At 33.5% G+C, this 24903-nt stretch overlaps 2 protein-coding genes across 10 annotated transcripts in view; one reads left to right on the top strand and one right to left on the bottom strand.

The window, feature by feature from the left end:
* LOC100366681 (uncharacterized) overlaps positions 1-16281 on the bottom strand; it is a 62890-nt gene extending 46609 nt beyond the window's left edge. For 8 of the 9 annotated variants that reach the window (XM_085494948.1, XM_085494950.1, XM_085494951.1 and 5 more), the window contains exons 1-2: positions 16024-16281; positions 6763-6905 (exon numbers count right to left, since the gene is read on the bottom strand). The gene's annotated coding sequence lies outside the window, so the exon portion shown is untranslated. Of the gene's footprint in view, positions 1-6762; positions 6948-16023 lie in introns of those variants that run through there. The other variant, XM_085494949.1, reaches the window with a different exon arrangement.
* Positions 16282-16618: 337 nt separating this feature from the next.
* Positions 16619-24861, top strand: LOC146729624 (disintegrin and metalloproteinase domain-containing protein 10-like). The gene is made up of 6 exons (XM_085495021.1): positions 16619-16676; positions 17028-17160; positions 18116-18237; positions 19122-19837; positions 23093-23221; positions 24625-24861. The coding sequence occupies exons 1-6, from the start codon at positions 16619-16621 to the stop codon at positions 24859-24861; spliced, it is 1395 nt and encodes a 464-aa protein (XP_085351147.1).
* Positions 24862-24903: the final 42 nt, after the last annotated feature.

Here is a 24903-nt window from a genome sequence, read left to right as displayed (position 1 = left end):
GCTAATTATTTTCTGTCTCCAATCATTGTTGATAAATACAATTACATTTTAGCTTTACTGTTTTTTTACTAATTCTGTTGTTTTCATAAATAAATTGTACAGTGGCCCCTCGCTAAGTCATGGGTTTCTGGATCCAAGCAAAAACCGTGACTTATAGAGGGTCATGACTTATCGATAAAATGTACATATACATACATGGGTCTATTTATAGTATGTTTTCTTTACTGAACAAGATCACATCGTCCTTGTCCGTATTGATTCAACTCATTGCAGTAAGTTTCATAGAGATATATTGAAGGGAAACGACTGAGAAGTACGTAAAGTTGCAACTTCATACCCGTGTTGCCACCTCGAGTCACCCTTTGCATCTCAGTAATCGTCGGCCTGTAGGTGTTAAGTTGTCTCCTCTATTCTATTAAAGGCCAATTAAATACACAATGCAACAAAACTTTAGTTCTTCTACTTCAAAACTATTGCCATCCAACTACTTGCAACTTAGCCTCAACCACGACTTACTGAGGCGCGAATTAGCGAGTGGTCACTGGATATATCATTTTTGCAATGTTAATATTCTGGAATCTGTGCATCACTATATGATAGTCATCTAATGCCTAGGTACGGTGCTAGTAATATCTCATTACTCATTTAGATTTAAGCAAGCATCACACACACAATGTCATATAGGTAATTGTAATGTGTCAAGAAAAAAATTGGTACTGGCCTAGGCCAATTCGATTTATATTTGTGGCACATTTAAACTGCATTAGAACAGGAATATTCAATACAAGATTCACAAGGCTGAATAAATGAAAGAAGGAATCTTTTTTTTTCATAAGTTCAGACAGCAGACTGCAGTCACTGAGTCACAGATGGGTGAAAAAAAAAAATTCTTTAACTGCATCTTTACAAAGAACTCAGATGTGACTCAGGTTTTTGCACATACAAAGGCAAGTACTTCTATACTTAGTCACTCAACCCCTAGAGAAATGAACGCACATCACTGGAGTATGAATGACCAGTCAAGATACTTATATATGACCAATATATGATGGTGCATACATAAAATGGAGGTGGGCTTAATATAAGGTTTAACGGAGTGTCTATTCGAACATAGCGTGTGAATATCAAAGTAATCAACAAAATTGGTTGAGGTGTGTGCAAATAGCCATTTTGTTGACCATTTTGGCTATTTATGGCCGGCGTACAAATAGGCATTTAGAAGCATATATTGGCTATATGGCATATCATGTGCAAATAACTTCGGCTGAAGTGAAGGAAGGGTCAGTAAGTTATTACCACCTACACTGGATCATAATTAATGAGTGTATACAAATGGCAGAGGAGGCAAAGAGTAAGGATACACACCTACACACATTTAAGAGAATACCGGTATATCTTTTCAATATATTGATGTATGTGCCCTTTAAATGAATGACTCATACTTTCCCTGGTTTCTATTGAAAACCCACCTGACGACTGCAGTATACCATTACAACAAAGCATTACTATGGGGCAAATAGAAGACAAACATGGGTCCTTTGGGATTCTTGAGATAAAAACAATTCTGAAAACACGAGAATAGTACTGATATCATAGATCCTGGCCAAATTATATTTGTTCTGTCCATAACATGATAAAAATATAATTTGAAATGATCATAAGGATTCTATGTGCCACACAAATGACAATAAAAAAAACAATAGTAACGGACTTGAACTTGCAGGTTCAGACCAAATTTAAGGCAAAATTATAAAATTGTCTTGGTGTATACAAATAGTATAGAGAAGCGTTTCAAGACATATTGTGTGAAAGACACATATCAAACATCTGCTGCAAATATTATGATTTGTTTTTAATAGCTCAATGTCAAAATGCCGATCTTTCAGATGGGATTATTGGATTTACATAAACTCACTTCATCAAAATTGCCCACCATCAAATGTGTATAGTGTGTTATTATGTGTGAAAATACCCTAAAAATAATATAGCATTCGTTGAATACCATGTGAAGTTGTGACTCCACTACGATGCTTTGACCTTGTTTTTAAGTCTGATTTTTTTGCTTAGTGAATGATCTCGCAGTGAGCGGAAAATGGTCCTTTGACAATAAGATGTATTCAGTCAATCTACATGTTAACAGCACTTATTCTGTTATTTTGCACATGGTTGGTAGGGCTTGGTGACTATATTTGGAGTAAGTGAGTAATTCACACAGCATACTAACACTTTTTATAGGTGTAGTTTCACTGCTGAGGTCCATACAAACAGTATCATGATCTTACACAATACAAGCAGGTGTAGTACGTAGCATAACACTGCATCACTAACAGACGTGAAACTGACTGCTTTTATCTCAAGTAGGGAAAAGCGATTAAAAAAGGCATTCACTTTTATGTTAAAGTTTTCAAGATTTTTATAATGAGGACACATAAAATTTACAACCTGGTGATGCCTGATGAACGGACGACACAAATTTCATTCACATTAGGTGCAAAATAGTTGCTTACACCCAACCCCAACGCCTGGTAAGCAGTCTCAAACTTTCCTGAGAACTTATTTACAGATTATCAAAACACTGGACGCGGTATGCCTTTGATGTGTGGTCACGTGGGGGCAGCTTAGTTGCTTTTGTATGAACAAAAACCATAGCTGTAGTGTAACACTTGGAAGAAATGTAACACGTACATAAAATTGAAAATGGATATTAACTACCTATTATAATTGAAAATTCAGTTGATTTGAAATTTGTTGATTATATTAGAAATAGTAGCATTGTAAGCACCACATTCTAAGTTTCCTGTTTAATGGAATTTCCCCACTCCAAGAAGAGGCAAATAATCTGTTTTCACTTTGGCATAATAGCAATAATTGTGAAGTTTTAGTCAACGATAATTTTAAAATCAAAAACTGCCTTCAAAACTAAACTGTTCTCACAAGGATAATTTTTAAGAGGAGTTTCTTAAAAATAATTGTATCAACAAGGTTTATTATTTTCATAAAACATTCAAAGATAAATTAATTTATCAAATTAGCGAGTATAAGTAAACATGAAATAATAAAATGTCTAATAACAAAACATTGTTTGATTAATGTTTGACCAAACACTCTTAAACACCCTATCTGCACATGGACAGATACGTAACCATATTTGCATCTATAACGTCACTGAAATATCTAGGAAAGTGTCTGGGTATGTTGCAAAGTCACTCTGTAACTGCCTACCAGGTGAAGGAAGGGAGATGTATGTACCGGTAAATAATTTGTGCTCGCTGTAAAATCATAGTAGGTATACAGTAAACTACTAAGAACATACTATAAACAATGTTTAACATAGAAGTATTGTTTACACAAGACTAACACTTGACACACAAGTCATGTGATTTTCAATTTACCAAATGTACCAACATATTAATAGAAAAGATGAAATTCTCTTATTAAATATTATATCTATACACATATAGTAGATTTGATGGAGATATGTAGAAAATTAGGAAAGCTGTTACGATAGTATTTGCATTAGGTATTATATTGTGTTCTTGTCCCCAGGATACATACAGCGTGGCGGAACCACCACAGAGCTTTGTTTTACCGTCACACTGGACTGACTGACACCACTGCAGTCATTATCCTGACTACCACAGAGGCTAATTTCTACTGTGCTATTGCTGATTTTTCAAATCAAATTCAAATAAATTACTGGAAACACATGTGTAGTAATGTGTTATTAAAGTGTAGTACATATGTGTATCTATCTGTCTAATGTAATAAGATTTTTGCAAATGTATAATTGTATGTGTAGTTGTATTCTGTAATTGAGTGTTTTAATGAAAATGTCAATCATCACTATTTTTAATTGAATAATTATGCAAATAATATGTAAACATTATGCAAATTTGAAAGTAAATTTTTACCACCAGTTTTAGCAAACCTAAAATCAATTTTTCTCTACAGATACGTTGATTAAAAAAAATAGGATAAATAGAGATTGCGACAAGTAACATTTAAGACGATTGACACATCTAATTTCAATAATTACGATTGCTGAACAGCTGAAATGTTGGAATAAATATGATCATACAAGTTGTGCCAATAACACCTACACGTTCTACCTGTAAATCATTGTAAGTGTGTCATTTCTTATGCATGTTCCTGATCACTATATTAATTACCAGTAAATGATTTCCACCACTTGTGAATTTTATGTCAACCCAAAACTTACAATGTTTTCTTTAAGGATGTAGTAGAGGTTATTGCTATTGCAATTGCATAGCACATTTCTGAAGTAACATATTCTTTGAATCCCATCAAGTTATATATTTTTAGAAAGCTTATTTTTCAAATAATAAGAAATAAATATTCCTACAAAAAAATGGTACAGTGTAATGACGTGATCACTGTGCAAATAGAGAGGTGTTATTTTCGAAGAAACCGAAATAAGGCCACAAAAATGATGTTCGCGGAATTCAGAGATACTATAAAAGGTTTGAATTTAATTTCCCAGTTCGTCTACTGTCGCGTGACCTAGATTTTTACCTCATAACACTTTTTAAAAACATCGTCAACGTTGTTTTGAAATATAGTACCCTGTTTCAGAGTTTACATAGGGGAGAGTTGTGTCATATTTTCTAAAGTCAAAGTGGTAGACAAACTATTTTTGCCAGATTTCATTAGCAGCTATCAGAGAATACCTATGCCAAAAATCACCATCGTGGAGCAGCTGGGAGTCGAGATCAACTCTCTAGACTAACCCCAAATACCGATGTTTACTTAAGCATGAAAAATCACAAAAAATATAAAACACACTGTATCTCAGATTTATTCAAAATGTATTACCCTCCTAAACCATCTCTACAATTGTTTTTTTCTAGTTAAATGCATGCTTCATATATTCGTATAAGAGAATATGGAAAAAAAGTAAATTTGATATTTTCAAAGGAAAAAACCTCTACTACATCCTTAATGCAACCTCTGAAGACATCAAAATAATGGCACAAATTCAAAATTAGTAAATTTGATAGAGGTACATGTAACAAAAATAATTATTTTTTGCTGTGAACATGGAGTGGTCGAACTAGTGAAGCTTTTATGGTTTGATCACTACTAATAAATACTAAGCACTCACTAATCAGCAACCAACTGCATAAATACAATGTGCAACAGGTTGCAGTTATAAAATCCATCAATTGCCGTTTACAGTTATAAACAAACACAGCCAGACAGTACCGTATTACTTAACAGTGAAGTCCTGTTAAGACCAGACTGTCTTACAATACATGGAAATGATGTGTGGTAACTTTGTGGTTAAAACCACATGTAGTGTTTAATGTATGAGATGGTCTAGCAATCATTTACTACACACACAAACTGGCCTTTAATTGTGTACTCTAAATACCCGTATCAATAAAAAAAAAATGTCTGCAGATAAAAAAAAACTTCAGTCATTCCCAAAATGAAGTTCAACTCCAGTACCTGACAAGGCATTTTTCATTTAAAAGATTGAATAGTTAAGCACAAAAACAAATTTCCTATTTATAATGATATATATTACAACGTTAAAATTCAAACCATTTTTCATACTTTAACTAATACTTCCTTTTTTTCAAATTCATGGATCATACCAAGTATTTTATTGCTACGAGACTGGGGTGACAAACATTACATCATTTTTTAAATTAGAATTGACACTGGTCATTTATCAAGGCTCAATGTGCATCCTTAAAAACAGGGTTTGAAACTTGTAAAATTAACATTTGTGATTTTATTCATAGACGTTATTATAAGGTTTCTGTATTATTTCTGTTGAAAACACCCCCCCCCCCCCAAAAAAAAACACAACAAAAACAACAGGAGTATTTTGCAATATGACGCACATGGTACAATACTAACAACAGGATAACTTTGCCTCCAGATATTAATGCATATCACGGTATGATCTGTAAATTATGGAATGAATTTGTAGGTCGATATCCCACCAAGTTGGATTGGATTTCCAGTGAGATGAAACCGAAACTTAAACTGCAAACTGTCTCATACCTCTACATGCCATATATACCATTCATTGTAACATAAACCCAAGGTGTAAATAAATGGTAAAACTTGTGATAAATTGTGAGATGAGAAATTGCCGAAAGAGCGGACAACACCCAAGTGCTGATACACGCCACACTGGGCTGATTTTCAATGCTCCACAATACAGGTATTCACTAGGATGGAACGTACATTGTTGTTTTCTTATGTGCGTCACTTAGTGAGCTATTTATACATTTCACCCACATCATAACATGCATATAAAACTTGTCTTCAATCAGTTCAATACTCAATAATTCAAGACAATCAAATGTACATGAAATATTCAAATCAATTCCAATGGGTCAAACTATATGCGGCAACCATACGTAGTGTGTTTTGAAGATGAAAGTCAGTTCTGAAAAGACTGGTTTTCTTAAATCAGACTACGAAATCAATCTAATCCTTCTCACAAGACTTGAATCATCCACTGTGTAAATACAAATACGTGAAAACAGGGAATTTGTCTTAGAAGTTAGAACGAGGTACGTCACAGTGTAACGTAAGAACTCAGAAAGTCGTTTTCAAGACATTTAAATAAACAGATATTACAATATAAGACAATACGACACAAGATTGAATTACAGTTTACTAAAGAAAGCTCTGTAGACAGATAGCACAATGCTAGTTTGACATAGAATAACATAGAAACCATTGGTTACATTTGTTTGAATTCAAAGAATAAATAAAACTTACCTGGTACAAAAAAACTTGCTCAATCCTATTCAAGAAAACAAGTTGGATGCCTAGAACCAGCTAGGTATATCCAGAACCAGCAGTGTGTGCGTCCAACTTCGGGTAGAAATTTGGACTCAAGTAACGTCAGAGGCTTTCTTTTCCTGCGACAGCAAGGAAAATCAGAACAGATAATAAGTTTTGTGAAGGCTTTTATTTTGAAAACTTTTAATCAGCCCAAAGACATGCTCTGTTGATGCTCTGTGATTGTACTGTTATTCACATTAGGACTGTTTTACTTTGTGATTGGGTAGGGTGGGGTAAAAGAAACATGATGACATCATGTACTTCTGTAAGTCATTATACAAAAGTGACTACTACATAGTATATAGTAAAAACAAATCACAATTCACATCAGCAATGAACTTGGTACATGTACAGTCATTCTGCATCAAAGAAGTTAAACCTCACTAAACAGCTACCACCCCTCAAGCACATAGAATAGCCCAAAGTCTATTTTACCAATGATTAGAGGACTCCACTTTATGACTCAACACTTTGCATCCATACATGGTCGGCTTGCCTTATATGGCAAATCATCGTATCAGGCCGTCAAAAGTAGTTGTCTTGCAAATTTACAAGAGTGACGAAAGCACATTTCTTTCAAATTTCTGCTGAAGAGATTAAGTTCACCTCATGAGTTCATCTGGAGTGCCAAACACTATGAAAGAAGACCATGTACTCAAGGCTAAATGGCAGTCTTTGATACCATAAATAAACAGGTACAAGGTGATTTCCAAGGAAAATCAATAAGCTTGGGTAACCAGATTGAAAGGCTCACATCAACATTGATTAGTGACAGTATTATACCGTGTTCTCAGTTACGCCAATGTAATTTGCACTCGGTAATAAGGAAAATAAGGATTCTATAATCTTGCGTTCACACCATCAAGTCAATATAACAACAATATAACTAAAAATTACACACATTACGGTAATCTTAAATACAATCAACATTGATTAGTGACAGTATTATACCGTGTTCTCAGTTACACCAATGTAATTTGCACTCGGTAATAAGAAAAATAAGGATTCTATAATCTTGCGTTCACACCATCAAGTCAATATAACAACAATATAACTAAAAATTACACACATTACAGTAATCTTAAATACAGTTTGTTAACTGAATTCAGTTTAGGAGATTAATACACCTAGAACACCCTATAGGAATGGTCCTCGGTGTTGCCTCTACTACATGTATATTAAAGCCTCATCATACAGACATAATGTGTTTTCATTTGTTTTTACATTTTAACAAGTCAAAATAGAACTTGTGTTTCCGGTAACAGCCTGAAAATTACTAGTATACAAGTTTTTTTTTATGTTTCCAAAAAGGCTCTGCTATTAGTTTATTTCTGGAATTTAATCATGGTATAACAACTGATTTGAAAACCTTTTTTCATGAATTAGTCCATGCTAGGTATATGTGGCTTGGTTTACATTAACGGTAACGTAATAATCAAAGAAAGCTTAGAAAGAACTCCTGTGTGCTGAGAGTATTGGAGACACATTAAAAACTAATTCAAAATTACTTGAACTTGAGATGTTGATGGAAACGCAGAAAATTAATTATGCATATAAGGTAACAGATTTAAGTGTAAAACTAATAAGGTCTGCACAATGTATCAAGTTTCATTGAAATGTGATTAGAACCAAAAAAATATTAATTATTATGCTAATTAGAGAATTAATATGAACAGATTTTAACCCAAAATTAATCAGACTGTCTATTGTCCTAGACCATTTATGTACCAAGTTTTATCCAAATGTGATGATCAATACTTGAGATATACAGTATTAATTAATTATGTTAATTAGGTGATTAAGAAGAATAAATATTTACCAAAAACTAATATGGTGTATAGTCGTAGGTTCATTGAAATGTGACAGGTACTCTTGAAAAGTTTCGTTGAAATCCAATGAGTGGTTTTTAGACATCAGTGCAACAGCCATAGAACAGCAAAAAAATAACTAATTATACAAATTAGGTAATTAATAGGCACAATTATTTATCCCAAAATTAATCAGGTCTCTGCATAGTCCTAGAATATCTATGTCGCAAGTCTCATTGAAATGTGATGATTAGTACTTGAGATATCAGGTGAAAAGCTGAAAATTAACTAATTATGCTAATAAGGTGATTAATATGCACAAATATTTACCCAAAACTAATTAGGTCTCTGCACAGTCCTCAAGTAACTATGTACCAAGTTTCATTGAAACGTGATCATTATTACTCGAAATATCAAAACCTGAAAATTGATTAATTATGCAAATTAGGTAATTAATATGTACTGATATTACCCTAAAAACTATCAGGTCTGTGCAGTGTCATACGACATCTATGTACCAAGTTTTATTGAAATGTTATGATTAGTACTTGAGATATCAGTGGAAAAGCCGAAAATTGATTAATCATTATGTAAATTAGGTAATTAATAATATTAACAGATTTTTACCCAAAACTAATCAAATCGGCGCATTAGATCAGAGCATCCATGTGCCAAGTTTCATCAAAATCCAATGAGTGGTTCTTCAAATATCAGTGGACCAGTCATGGAACAGCTTGAAATCAGTTAATTATCATTCAAATTAGGTAATTAATATTCATAGATTTTTACCCAAAACTAATCAAATCTGCGCACTAGTTCAGAGCATCCATGTGCCAAGTTTCATCAAAATCCAATGAGTGGTTCTTCAGATATCTGTGGAACAGTCTTGGAACAGCTAAAAATCAGCTAATTATCATGCAAATTAGGTAATTAATATTCATAGATTTTTACCAAAACCTAATCAGCTCTGCGCATTATCCCAGAGCATATATGTACCAAGTTTCACCAAAATTTGATTAGTGGTTCTTGAGATAACGGTGAACAAAAAAAAGTGACATACACACATACATACATACAGACAGACAGACATACAGACATACAGACATACAGACATACAGACATACAGACAGGGTAACTGCAAAAACTCCCTTTTGTGCTTCCCACACGGGAGTCAAAAAATGTAACACTTGCTTCTTATAAGTAGACAGGAAATGATCAGATTTTGTTTCCGCTAACCCTTGACCAGTCATCAATGGAAAAGTTATTCCAATATGATTTACAACAACAAAATATGTGACTTTTGCCACTAATTAATTGAGCCATAAAATTATTCTTAGAATAGCGTATTTGCTCTATTACTATAAGTAGCGTATATGCTAATATACCGGTACTAGTATATGACCAATGTCCGGGTATGTCTATGGTAAAAATAAATGATACAATATTTTAATAATCTGCATAAATGCATAATGTTTTTGGAGTAAAGTAAGCAACTGCTTTATTGAAAACCATAGTAGCGTACCAATTTGCTCTCTCAGAAGCACATACACTCTCGTAAAGTACAGAGATATGTTAACCTTTTCACAACCAGTTCCCTCTTTTCATTACAAAATTACAAATTTTCATGCGATGCAGTGGTTTAAACCGTTTTTCTAGAAAAAAAACTGCAAGAGGGAGCACTGCAATTAAGCGACGCCACCAATTGTAGGAGATAGGGTTCTCTCTACCAGGGTGTGGAGTTTTTGATAATTCTAAGTTAAAATGGAGCATTCTATGGCTTCCTTGGGGCCAAAATTACTATCAGACAGGTCACAGTTGAAGACTGTGGCCAAATGTGATCCCTGGTCAATCAGAATTTTATGGTTGCCAGAGAATCTGCTCCCCAGGGTTAGGGGACACATGGCCATGGCATGAGGGCACTGCGCCCCTGTGCCCTTGTTAAAAAAAATCTCTGCAGTGATTGGGATAAAAATAGCAAAACAGAAAATTGAGACAAATGTCTGTTGGCTCCAAAATTAGGGTTCATTTCAATATTGAAGAACATGCAGAATAAATTTTGATGAGAAGCCTGGTGATAAAAGGTTAAAGACTACTATACAATAAATGCAATTTCTACCTGCTTCTAATAGAGCAAATACAGTATTTCAATATTTGCTATTGCTACCTTGTCCCTCTAAGGCAAACAGTGAAGTGGCCCAAGAAAAACAAAACAGTATTTATAGCCACTATAATTATAAGTACATTGTATTGTTATCCCGAATGGAACATATATCAGCCTTAGGAAATATCACGTGTACATAATGTGTGTATTATCGATCGTGGAACATCCAAGTATCGTACAATGATTGATAAGTTATTCTTGCGGAATTCATGTTAATTTCAGACCACAACATTACAAGTTAGTGTAAACAAATGTCTGTGTTCTTATACAAAGATTTGAATATACAAACTTAACACAGAGTAAAGTAAAAATGCCACTTGTTTTTTCTGTTAAAATAACAGCACACAAATACCCCATAGAAGTCAGGCCATGGTTGAAAACTACCCAATTGTAAATTGTTCTCTGTGACATGGGCAATTCACAATAGACAACTACAACTGTACACTGTATAACTGGGACACCTTAGCTTACTTGAGAACATATATTATTGTGATGAATCCCAATACCTACTCTGAATGAATGACACTTTCAATTGTTAACTACATTCCACCTTGAATTGAACAAAATGACATTTTTGACCTCTCAACTCAACCTTCAGTTTTCACCTATTTTTCTGGAATCTGAAATTTACTTCTGTTATTTAAATGCATAGTTACTTGTTTTCGATATTTTATGTTAATACACAGGTGCCACAAACGCTCAATTCCAAAGTCTGTGATTTGCAGTTGAAAATACTGAAGATTTTGGTATAAAGTAATAAACACTTCGACAGGTCAACACTGGAAGTGTTGAATATTTCAATTACCTAGTATACCTGATTTTGAAAAGTTTTGAATACAAAAGATATGCAAATTCATTCCAAAATTCAGGTCCAATATCTGAAATAAAAATTCATTATTTTACAATAAAAAAGTGATGCATCCCAAACTTTTGCGTCCTAACTACCAAGTATGTTTGTGCAGTCTATTTTGTATATTGTCAGTCATATGCTAATCGGATACATTCATATGCAAATATGAACACTTTTCATATCGCCTTTGTTGCAAGCTGTAAAGCAAGTAATCTGCCCATGCTGGTCGACACTGGTCTCACGTGACGTGCACTCAGAATTTGCATCCACCAAAATAAGGCGCAACCAGCACTAATGTTCTCAAAGCTTGTATGTCAGCGTGTGACAGGAAGCCGGCCAAGTGATCGACACTAGTACCTGGTACTTTAATATCCCATCCCTGTAAACGTAATTGAATTATTATTATTAAACACCACACGCTAATTATCATGTGTCAAATAAATCATTGGGGATATACAGGGGTCGAAATACTCTGGTGCACACTGCACTATGCACATAGATTATTAGCTAGTGCAAGTAAACTCAAAATATAATGTGCACACTGTGCACGTAGAAATTAACACGACATTTTCTCATTATATTCACTAAGCCTAAATTAAGTTCAACTAACATTGTAAGACAACTGAAAAAAAAGCAAATTCGTTTGTGATTGCGTCAATCGAGAATCGGTAAATTTTATTTAAACTTTAAAAGTGGTGCAGTGCATTTCACAACAAGTTAGTGCAGGTAAATTTCAAATTCAACATGCACACTGTGCATGCAGAAAAAAAATTATATTTCAATCCCTGATATATGATTTTGCTTGCTGTACCTACTGTATTTTCTCTACTCAAAACATATGTGCTCAGATACATTACAGGTGGTGTTTTTATAATGCAAACAGTTAGTAAAAAATACAAACAAATGACGTCTCACTGCAACAACCTACATGTATACCTGCTTTAAACCAAGTGTTGAATTTGCATGAAAACGAAGGCATGCAATTTATTAACTCATAACAACCTACTGAAGGAGATTAAAGGTTACAAAAACAACAAAAATTACCGATAAAAATTAATCAAATTACAATGGCTAATAGTTTAAAGACAACCAAAAACAGACTAAAATGAAGTTAGAAATGGAAATATATAATAAAGTAAAATGAAACACCAACAAAAAACTATAAACTGAAAATAAAAACAAGAACCCAATGAACACATACCGTAATAGGTATAAAAAAAAAAGTCAATGACTAAGTACCTACAACATGTATCGGTATGTCTTTTATTTAAGTGCATGCGTTACCGTACTCATAGAGCAAATACGTTATTCTCAATGATCCAGAGAGTTAACACCTTTATCTATGAGATTTATATTTTTACATGTCTACACATGTATACAGGTAGCAGCAACCACAGAACCAGAGGCTGCTGCAAATCCATACTTGCACAAATCATGTACATGTACCATATTAGACGCACAACTCTAATAGAAGCACATAAAAACCAAAAATCACATTCAAAGTATACTGATTCTTCATTGAAATATGACTTATTTTGTTCATAGACACACTTGTGTCGTTTATGTGAATGTATAAGCTATAGACCACTGCATAGGGAAACTTTGTAACTATTGAAGAATGAGAAATATGGGTTAAATGATTTTAGCTGATTTGATGTTGCAGAGATATTCAAAAGCTTTTGTTTTCAATTCACTGAATTGTGAAGGAAACAATACATTCCATTGTTAATTGTGAATAAACATTCAGCTTTCAACAAAAAAACTGAAAAAAATATAACCCAGCTTATAAATTAGCTCTCGATACAGAACATTAAATGATTTTAATTTCCAGATATCTATAAGGATGTCCCAGTTTGGTGCACAAGTCATTCTAGTTTAAACTCACTTCTTCTCAATAAACCCTTGCTTCAATATGCAATAATACACCCCTAACAGAATTACAATACATTATGAAAAGAAGGACAACCTAATGGTACAGTCTGTACAACTCACCTGATCCGAAATAATACATATGATAGGTTGCAATCACAATAGGGTCTGATCACGTCATATTATAAGTACTGTACACAACACGCCACTACACACTAAGAATAATGATGTATAAACTCCTTTCACGGCCTCTCAATACTACTCACTGAATGACAATTTGATGATTCAACTTCCCTACATTTTATATTAATTAAAGAATATTTTGACTGCATGGGGTAATTGGGATAGTTTACTTGAACATAAATGTTAGTTAATTCCTACACCTGGGTATTGTGGACATAAATCACAACTGTTCCAATATGACATGTGATATCACAATATTATTCCATGTTGCTCATGCCACCCCTCTCTGTAGAGGTAATGGTTTCTCCCATACAACTATTGAGTTGGTATTTATGCTAGAAACAAAACTTTGAGCGGGACATTGGTAGAATATACTACGACGACGAGATTATATTAAGTGTTGATTGCAGAGGTCATTCTGGGTCAGCAGTGAGCAACTCACATGACACCAGCCCAGATACAAGTCTTGAAATCTTGGTTTTGTTTAGAATTACGTACTTGTCAGTACCAACAACAATTGTTAACTTGGTATTTTGTTTAATATTGTTCTTAATGAAATAATATTCATAAATAATAATAATAAAAAATAATAATCTGTCATGTGACAATGCAATTTTCAGTGGTAATAAAACAAACCATTCTGGTGTCTATGAAAGTACTAGCTGGATTATTTGTTAAAGCAATTTTAATTTTTTCATATAATATAAATTGTCAAAATTCTGTATACGAGATGAAACTCAAAATTCTAAAAAATTTAGACAAATGTGCAACAAAATCATATTCTACATACCTAACTTAAACTATCTGTTAATTTCTGATAATTTCTAGTAAAAATCCTTATAAACAATTGATCTTTAATAAAATTACTGAGACTGACCATCGTTTTGATGCAAAAACAATTCCTTTTTTCTGAGAGTAAACAATGTTACAAACATTTCCACCACAGCGTTAGAGGGTTGGGTTTGACTCTGAGTTCTGGGTTTAACTACAAGATATGAGGCTCGTGCATAAGGTCTTGGGTTTAAAACAATGCCCTTTAACTGCCACCAATGGCGTGTGAAAAGGTGTGAGAGCCAAGTTAAACCCCTGCGACCTATAAACTTAACCTGTGGTTCAGCCTATTAAAATATTTTCAAAGCGATCAAGCTCTCCGCTTGTCAGCATGTGTGAACAAGGCCTTATCAGGAGAGATTTATATAGTTGTGTGTATAGTTTTGTTTATTTATTTATTATATATTATAGGGTAATCAGTAAATATGTAAAAGCAATGGTAGAAGTACCAGTACATTGTTCTCTGTTGGTTCTGAAATAATGGCATTCCATGCAAATACTTCATCATGATAAGTGTGGGTACTGGGTAATAATTATATTAAATTAATATGGTCTGTTTTATTTAAAACTGGCATGAAAATTTTTATGGCCGCCACAAGTATTCACCATTTCTACGAATAAGAGATGTCAGGTGATAAGCTTTTTATCACATGACCTACCCTTAACTCAAAATGATAGCGAAATCATAATTTGACAGAACTATGCTTGCAAATTAGATCTGCTAATTTTAATTTTATACTACCATAGTTAGACATGATATTGATAATGTGTAAACATGTTGGCGGTAAACTTGACTTGCAGGTAGTAATATTAGTAATAATTACTTTTGATATAGGAATTTTTTTTTTTAAGTAAATCTGAAATTCGGTATTGTCACAAGATTTGCTTTCTCAGGACCGCGTACTGTATGTATCAGCAGTGATATTTTACGTTTTTAGTAATTTTATTTCTGGTTCATACAGATAATTAATAATTCATTCTTAATATACTGAGATAGCCAAATTCTCTGGGATATCACTCACGATGAAATACGCCTACGGAACGCCAGCCGACGTCGAGAACGGACACGACAAACCAAGTGATTCACACAACTTTATTCGTCATGCTTGTAAACATCCGGTCAACAGAGATGGGTTTATAGTTTGTTGTTGTTGTTAGAACGTATCGTTGACTCGGCGACTGTACAACAACAACGACGTCGTTGTTTTGCCTATTTTTCTACTTGTTAAAATATACTAAACAGAAACAAGTCCACTATAACGTAAAGGTAACACACACTGTTTAGTAATGTTTTCAAAAAGACGAACGACGATACTGTCAGTGAAAATTAAGACTGTGTTGGTGCTAGTGTTTGTAGTTATGACCCGAGGCTACTGGAGGTAAATAAATCAAATTCAACAATCATCAAACCAAAACAAAGTCGAAAACAAAAACATTTTTGACAGTTATGTACAAGTTCAAGATACAATGAAATGGAATCAAAATGCACCCACCTTTGTACGACTTGTCTATCGGCAGCATGTTCGTCTAGCTCATCAGCTAGCGCTTTGACGATGAGCGTTGATGAACATAATCTCGTGAATCACGAGAGTTTAACTGTCAATCACTTATGAATCATTTGCCCCAGATCGTCACTAAACAACTGATATTTAATACTACCAGAAAAGTCGGTTACAAGACCGCTTCTTGGTCAATAAAACAATTATACACGTAAAATGGCGCAGCTGTTTTGTTTACGTCGAAGAACATCGCATCAATAAACTTTAATTTCTCAAGATCACATTACAGTGCATTATTGCCACTTGAGGGCAGTGTTGCTTCCCGGCGTTGTCTTACCCATGTCGTCTGCAAGAAGTTCATTCATTTTTAACATTTTTAGTTACGTGAATCTGTGTCCCATTGTATAACTAATATTAGAAATGGATGTTGACGCATGCCTTGATGCCTAGCAGATACTGTATGATTTTGAAAAGTCTCATTCGGTTTTCCAAGAAATTTAAAAAAATGCGCCTTCAGTGTCGCCGCCCCCACCCAGGCCCAGAATCTCCAAGAATTCCGGTCCTTCTGAAGAAGTGAAACTTGGTAAAGATGTTATTTCATTGGCTATTTATCCTGGTGATCGATTCGTTTGGAATCGTCTGTTTGGGTAAGTTTGACTGAACTATTTTACGTCAGCCATAACGTGTCATCATCCAACTAACATCCAGCGATAATTTGTCTAATATTTATCCACATGGACACAACGGCTTATGTACGTGGCTATTGAGATAAAAAAATAACAGTACCCCATACTCTACAGCACGTACGGTGATGGGAAACCGTGAAGTTACGTCGTACAAACATTTTCCAAACTCAAAAATATACATATCATGACCTCATAACACTTCAACTTACAAAATTAATAGTTATTTATGTGCAATAAGCCGCAAATCTAAAAAAGTTATGTTACCTTTGTTTCCTAGTTAATATACATATAACCTCTATGCTGTTTTCACAGGAGTCCCACTGAATGAGTTTATCCAGAATTTTGAACCTATCTACTACAGTAAAGATGAACTGTTAAAAGAACACCACACTGTAAAGCGTTCTGTACAGAAAAATCTTAACCTCAAATTTTCAGCATATAGCAGGTAAAGTTGAATGACATTACCCTCTTGCATGGGCTTGTTTCCTTCAAAAATGCAATGTGCTACTGCAGGGCTTGAACTTCGGATCTGTGAGGGCACCTATTTTTGAGGCAAATCATGTTGAACATGTTCTTTTATCTTACTGAAATTGTATAGTGAAAATATAAGAAGACCAAGGTAGGTTATCAAGACATTCATGTACATCCTGTTTGATATAGTACGTCATCATCAAAGCATTTCTTCTAGAAATGGAGATTATCTCCAAATCCGAGGACATGCATTTAACTTATTATTTTTTTCAAACATCAGTAACCCACCTTCAAAACATAAATTGGGTATTCTTTGGTTGTATAAAAATGTTTCCATATCAAGTGACAGTCTCCTGCTGATCAGACTTGCATTTATCTCCAGATTCTGGTAAATTTGGAGATGATCTCTATTATGAAGAAAAAATGTGACATCTAGTGCGATGTTAGTATTCACATTTAAAATACAAATCTTCATATAAAATTTTATGATGCACAACATGTTACAATTAGTTACCATTTTGTTTATTCTCTTGTGCCTCATTGACTCAATAGAAACTAATACATTGGAAAAGTTAATTTCAGAAATGTTTCACTATTGTTGAATTTGGTAAAAGAAAATTAGCATTTTATAAACAAAATTATACAATCCTGTTCCCTGCAGGCAACAAACTAATCCAACCTAATTTTTTTGGATTTTATTTTGACACCAACAATTGTTTAAGTCATCTCTGTGTGAACTTTACAAAGTTAATCTAACAAGGCATGAAACAGGCAATACCAGTTATTGTACCAATGCACAAAAGTACCTTCAGTTGATAATATCTTCATACAGTCAAATTTGGTTTTAATCCACCAACTGTAACATATTGGACTATTCAGTTGTAATATATTACTTACTACGGTAGTAACAATTGTTTTGTTTTTTCAAGATTATTTGAATTAGATCTCACACCTGACAGGTATCTGTTCACTCAAGATGTATTACTTGAGACTGGTAATGGGAGTCTGGTTGACTTTGACAAATCAAAGATTTACATTGGCAGTTTAAAAGGTATAATATTTTCTTTAAAATATGTATGAAATCTTTTTTGTTGTTACGCTATATGCATCTTTAGCTAATGATGTGCCATTCTGATCAAGCAAAAAAAAAACAGCATATACCGGTATTGGCAGATGAGCAAGTGTGATCAAACATTGTCTTTCAGGTATATTCCGTGATGGCTACTTAGAGTGGAGCAGCAACTCAGAGTCAATATTGGTTCAAACATTTCAAAAATATTCACCATGAATTAAAAACTGTAAATAATATCTCAAAATTTTATGTTCATAACTGTAATTTTAATTGAATTATTTCGTTATTTATGGTGCAAAATTTCCTATTTTTAATTTTTAAACCACTTGTTTCGTGACAAAATCTTTTTTTTTATATTTTTTAGATAAATGTTTAGTGATATTTGGTCAAAATTATTTATAACCTCGTTTTATAACCTTTTTTTTTATGATCAACAGGTTTCTTGCCTATTAAAAATGTTATATTATCATTATAATAATGCTCCTTCAACAGAAATAGCGAACCTAAATTCTAAGTGAGAAAGTAAATCCATAGCAGATGAATGAAAAATTAAACAAAAACTGCTTTTCAACCATGATCCAGGCAGTTTTTAGTATCAGTAATTTCCAAGAACTATTATGTAACTGCCTGGATCACTCTTAACCCTTCGAGCGCCAAAGTCAACTTTTGTGTCATTCACAAAATAAAACCCACATAATTTTTGTCCTGTTGTTCCAAAATTTTGATTGAGATATTTTTTAAAAAATAGGCAAAAAATGTGGTGCTCAAAGGGTTAATTAACAAATATAGGTTCAAATGAGCTACCGGTAGTAGTTGAAATTGATGAGAAAGTTATTATTCTAACAATACATTTAACTTTCTAGGAGAATATGATTCAAGTGTTCATGGTGTACTGACAGAAGAAGGAATATTTGAAGGGAAAATTAGAACAACTGATGATGAATTCATTTTGGAACCAGTGCACAAATATCTGTATCACAACAGTAAAAATGAAGCAGGCACATCTCTTGACTTCCATTCTGTTATATACAGAGTATCTGAAGTCAAATTTCCGTACAAGCAATTCAAATGTGGTTACAGCTCTCAAACATCAGATTGGATGCAAAAAATACTTGAAGAAGCAAAACCCATAGATCAGCCACCAAAGAGACAAAAGAGATATGTTGAGCGCAATACGTGTTGTACACTGAACATTGTGGCTGATCATACTTATGTGGAAAAGCAAGGATCAGTGATTACCAGTGTAGAGCAGGTTATTGTACATATACAAGAGTTAAATATTATATACAGGACTATTGACTTTGATTTGGACAATGTTGCAGATAATATTTCATTTGCTCTGAAACATTTGACAGTTTATACAGCAGAGTCATTGATGGATCCCACTTATGCCTTGTCGTCATCTAATATGCTAGATTCAGAAGATTATATTAGGACATTTTCAAAAATGGGCAACTACAATGATTACTGCCTGTCTGTTGCCTTTACCAATCGGAATTTTGATGAAGGTGTTCTTGGATTATCCTGGATTGGAGAACCTGGGCATGAATCAGGTGGTGGCATATGCCAGAGAAGAATGGTACGTATGCTTGAAATAATCAATTCTACTGCAAATTTACCGCAGGGTAAATGTGTTTCAAGTATAATGTAACAACATTATGTGTAAAATTGCCAAGAATGAAGTTGTTTTATACATTGAATACTTGAATGTAACATGGTTAATTTGTAGTGTTTCACTCACTTCACATATGGGAATCGAAACATAATATTAAAAAATTACTGTCGCAGACCTTTATTTTTAATTTTAGTAATTCCAAATGATTTTCAAAACGTGAAGACACTGAAATTGACAAGGATTATGTCATATACAATGTATTTGCAATGAATTATTTGTTGAAATTTTAAATTGTTCATCGTACTTGTATTTCCAATTCTGATATGCTTATATTTTACTTGTTACCTTTCAGTATGCGAATGGCACAATGATGAGTTTAAACTCAGCTTTATATTTTACTTGTTACCTTTCAGTATGCGGATGACACAATGATGAGTTTAAACTCGGCTTTATATTTTATTTGTTACTTTTCAGTATGCGGATGGCACAATGATGAGTTTAAACTCAGCTTTATATTTTATTTGTTACCTTTCAGTATGCGGATGGCACAATGATGAGTTTAAACTCAGCTTTATATTTTACTTGTTACCTTTCAGTATGCGAATGGCACAATGATGAGTTTAAACTCAGCTTTATATTTTACTTGTTACCTTTCAGTATGCGGATGACACAATGATGAGTTTAAACTCGGCTTTATATTTTATTTGTTACTTTTCAGTATGCGGATGGCACAATGATGAGTTTAAACTCAGCTTTATATTTTATTTGTTACCTTTCAGTATGCGGATGGCACAATGATGAGTTTAAACTCAGCTTTATATTTTACTTGTTACCTTTCAGTATGCGAATGGCACAATGATGAGTTTAAACTCAGCTTTATATTTTATTTGTTACCTTTCAGTATGCAAATGGCACAATACTGAGTTTAAACTCAGCTTTATATTTTATTTGTTACCTTTCAGTATGCAAATGGCACAATGATGAGTTTAAACTCAGCTTTATATTTTACTTGTTACCTTTCAGTATGCAAATGGCACAATGATGAGTTTAAACTCAGCTTTATATTTTACTTGTTACCTTTCAGTATGCGAATGGCACAATGATGAGTTTAAACTCAGCTTTATATTTTACTTGTTACCTTTCAGTATGCGAATGGCACAATGATGAGTTTAAACTCAGCTTTATATTTTATTTGTTACCTTTCAGTATGCAAATGGCACAATGATGAGTTTAAACTCAGCTTTATATTTTATTTGTTACCTTTCAGTATGCGAATGGCACAATGATGAGTTTAAACTCAGCTTTATATTTTACTTGTTACCTTTCAGTATGCGAATGGCACAATGATGAGTTTAAACTCAGCTTTATATTTTATTTGTTACCTTTCAGTATGCGGATGGCACAATGATGAGTTTAAACTCAGCTTTATATTTTATTTGTTACCTTTCAGTATGCGGATGGCACAATGATGAGTTTAAACTCAGCTTTATATTTTACTTGTTACCTTTCAGTATGCAAATGGCACAATGATGAGTTTAAACTCAGCTTTATATTTTATTTGTTACTTTTCAGTATGCGAATGGCACAATGATGAGTTTAAACTCAGCTTTATATTTTACTTGTTACTTTTCAGTATGCGGATGGCACAATTATGAGTTTAAACTCAGCTTTATATTTTACTTGTTACCTTTCAGTATGCAAATGGCACAATGATGAGTTTAAACTCAGCTTTATATTTTATTTGTTACCTTTCAGTATGCAAATGGCACAATGATGAGTTTAAACTCAGCTTTATATTTTATTTGTTACTTTTCAGTATGCGAATGGCACAATGATGAGTTTAAACTCAGCTTTATATTTTATTTGTTACCTTTCAGTATGCGAATGGCACAATGATGAGTTTAAACTCAGCTTTATATTTTATTTGTTACCTTTCAGTATGCAAATGGCACAATGATGAGTTTAAACTCAGCTTTATATTTTATTTGTTACCTTTCAGTATGCGAATGGCACAATGATGAGTTTAAACTCAGCTTTATATTTTATTTGTTACCTTTCAGTATGCGAATGGCACAATGATGAGTTTAAACTCAGCTTTATATTTTACTTGTTACTTTTCAGTATGCAAATGGCACAATGATGAGTTTAAACTCAGCTTTATATTTTATTTGTTACCTTTCAGTATGCAAATGGCACAATGATGAGTTTAAACTCAGCTTTATATTTTACTTGTTACTTTTCAGTATGCAAATGGCACAATGATGAGTTTAAACTCAGCTTTATATTTTATTTGTTACCTTTCAGTATGCGAATGGCACAATGATGAGTTTAAACTCAGCTTTATATTTTACTTGTTACCTTTCAGTATGCGAATGGCACAATGATGAGTTTAAACTCAGCTTTATATTTTACTTGTTACCTTTCAGTATGCAAATGGCACAATGATGAGTTTAAACTCAGCTTTATATTTTACTTGTTACCTTTCAGTATGCAAATGGCACAATGATGAGTTTAAACTCAGCTTTATATTTTACTTGTTACCTTTCAGTATGCAAATGGCACAATGATGAGTTTAAACTCAGCTTTATATTTTACTTGTTACCTTTCAGTATGCAAATGGCACAATGATGAGTTTAAACTCAGCTTTATATTTTACTTGTTACCTTTCAGTATGCGGATGACACAATGATGAGTTTAAACTCAGCTTTATATTTTACTTGTTACCTTTCAGTATGCAAATGGCACAATGATGAGTTTAAACTCAGCTTTATATTTTACTTGTTACTTTTCATTATGCGGATGGCACAATGATGAGTTTAAACTCAGCTTTATATTTTACTTGTTACCTTTCAGTATGCAAATGGCACAATGATGAGTTTAAACTCAGCTTTATATTTTACTTGTTACTTTTCAGTATGCGGATGACACAATGATGAGTTTAAACTCAGCTTTATATTTTACTTGTTACCTTTCAGTATGCGGATGGCACAATGATGAGTTTAAACTCAGCTTTATATTTTACTTGTTACCTTTCAGTATGCGAATGGCACAATGATGAGTTTAAACTCAGCTTTATATTTTACTTGTTACCTTTCAGTATGCAAATGGCACAATACTGAGTTTAAACTCAGCTTTATATTTTACTTGTTACCTTTCAGTATGCGGATGACACAATGATGAGTTTAAACTCAGCTTTATATTTTACTTGTTACTTTTCAGTATGCGGATGGCACAATGATGAGTTTAAACTCAGCTTTAATATCAATTCAGAACAATGGAGAATATGTTCCCACATCCATGACTTATATAACTTTCGCACATGAAGTGGCACATTCTTTTGGTTCCAATGTAAGTATCATATAAATGTATTGCCTTATTCATTGCGGCTATCAGCAGTTGTTTCCTATAAACCTTTAATTTTTCACTTGCAGACACATTATATTTATTGAAAGTCATTGCACGGGTCTCAGACCATGGTAAACCGTTGTTAGAGAAGGTTCAATTCTCTTTTGCTGTCTCTGACAATGGTTTGATTTTGGGCAGATCTATCCATGGTCAGAGACATCTGACATTTGAATCATCTCTGATCATGTTAAGTCTCATTTAACAAAATGTGGCCTGCCATTGCAACTTTCGGGGTGCTTACCATGGCGTACCATAGTCAGAGATGGTTCAACTGTCTATTGCTGTCCCTGACAATGGTTTGGTCACTCATGACTATTGCAACTTTAGAGGTGCTTACCATGGCGTACCATAGTCAGAGATGGTTCAACTGTCTTTTGCTGTCTCTGACAATGGTTTGATTTTGGGAAGATCTATCCATGGTTAGAGACATCTGACATTTGAATCATCTCTGATCTTGTTTAGTCTCATTTAACAAAATGTGGCCTACCATGGTCACTTATGACTATTGCAACTTTTAAGGATGCTTACCATGGCATACCAGAGAAGGTTCAACTGTCTTTTGGTGTCACTGAATAGGCTGTGTGGAGATCTGACCATAGTTGACTAGGGGCAGAGCAGATCCGACCATTCTCAAAGACACCCGACATCCAAACTGAACAGCATTTTTTAAATGATTTTTTTTTTTATTTTATTTTCATAATTTCTTGCAGTAATGAGTTGTGTGCAGTAATTAGCATGTAAAATCTGTTTGTTTGGTCATGATTCACATTAGAAAACTCAAAAATAAAAATTTTGGGACTTAATGTTTTGAGTTCTGTCCATTCAAGGTCTGTGTTTCCATCCATGGACAAAATATGATGAAATTACTGTTGTGCATATCATTATTGGAAGCAGACATTTTTGATCTAGGTACACGAAATTTCAACATTTTTAGGCCAGTTACATTCAAACATCATCCATTGTAGGTTTGTCACCTTTCATTTTATTCAGTGATCAGAATCAAAATGGCCATTTTGTTTTTCAACAGATGTTTTTAAATTTTTTCTAACGAGCTGATTTTACAAAAGCAAGCATTTAGTTTGGACTGTAGCCATAAAAACTCAATTCTCATTTCAAATTGTGTTATACATGTATTAGCTGTTTCTCTGGTATGACTGAGTCAATTTCATTCAAATATGCTATTAACATCACGCTTGGTGGGATACTGATTTTAATTTACAATTTGATTTAAAATGGCCATTTTATTCATTTTGCCAAACCCCTACATCAAGGTTTTCAGTATGTTAAAGCTGCATATATTTGATCACGTTGAATAATGTGGGCATGACATGTCTTTTACACTATAGCATGATGAGCCAGATGACGGGGAATGTGCCCCAGAGGAGGAAGATGGTGGTTATTATATAATGTTTGCTTATGCTGTGGATGGAAATGATCGAAATAACAGAAGGTTTTCACCATGTAGTAAAGCAAGCATGAATGCTGTAATAACAGTTGATGGGATAGGTGAAACCGGATGCTTTATAGGTAAGCACATATCATTTGTGTCTTCCAATAACAGAGCACCCAATATCAATATGTAGTAATGGTGTATTCTAACTTCCAATGACATCTTCTATGAACAG

The sequence above is a fragment of the Saccoglossus kowalevskii genome, chromosome 21 (genome assembly GCF_978046115.1).
Source record: "Saccoglossus kowalevskii chromosome 21, keSacKowa6.1, whole genome shotgun sequence".
Lineage (NCBI taxonomy): Eukaryota > Metazoa > Hemichordata > Enteropneusta > Harrimaniidae > Saccoglossus > Saccoglossus kowalevskii.
Note: the sequence above shows the minus strand (reverse complement) of the source record. Positions and strands in the feature narration are given on the sequence as shown.

Bases quoted from the DNA above. Each gene is read 5' to 3' on its own strand.
- LOC146729624 (XM_085495021.1), top strand. From the start codon at position 16,619: ATGTTATTTCATTGGCTATTTATCCTGGTGATCGATTCGTTTGGAATC. The intron at 19,838-23,092 runs GTACGTATGCTT...GTTACTTTTCAG, and splicing joins GCATATGCCAGAGAAGAATG to TATGCGGATGGCACAATGAT. The intron at 23,222-24,624 runs GTAAGTATCATA...TTTACACTATAG, and splicing joins CACATTCTTTTGGTTCCAAT to CATGATGAGCCAGATGACGG.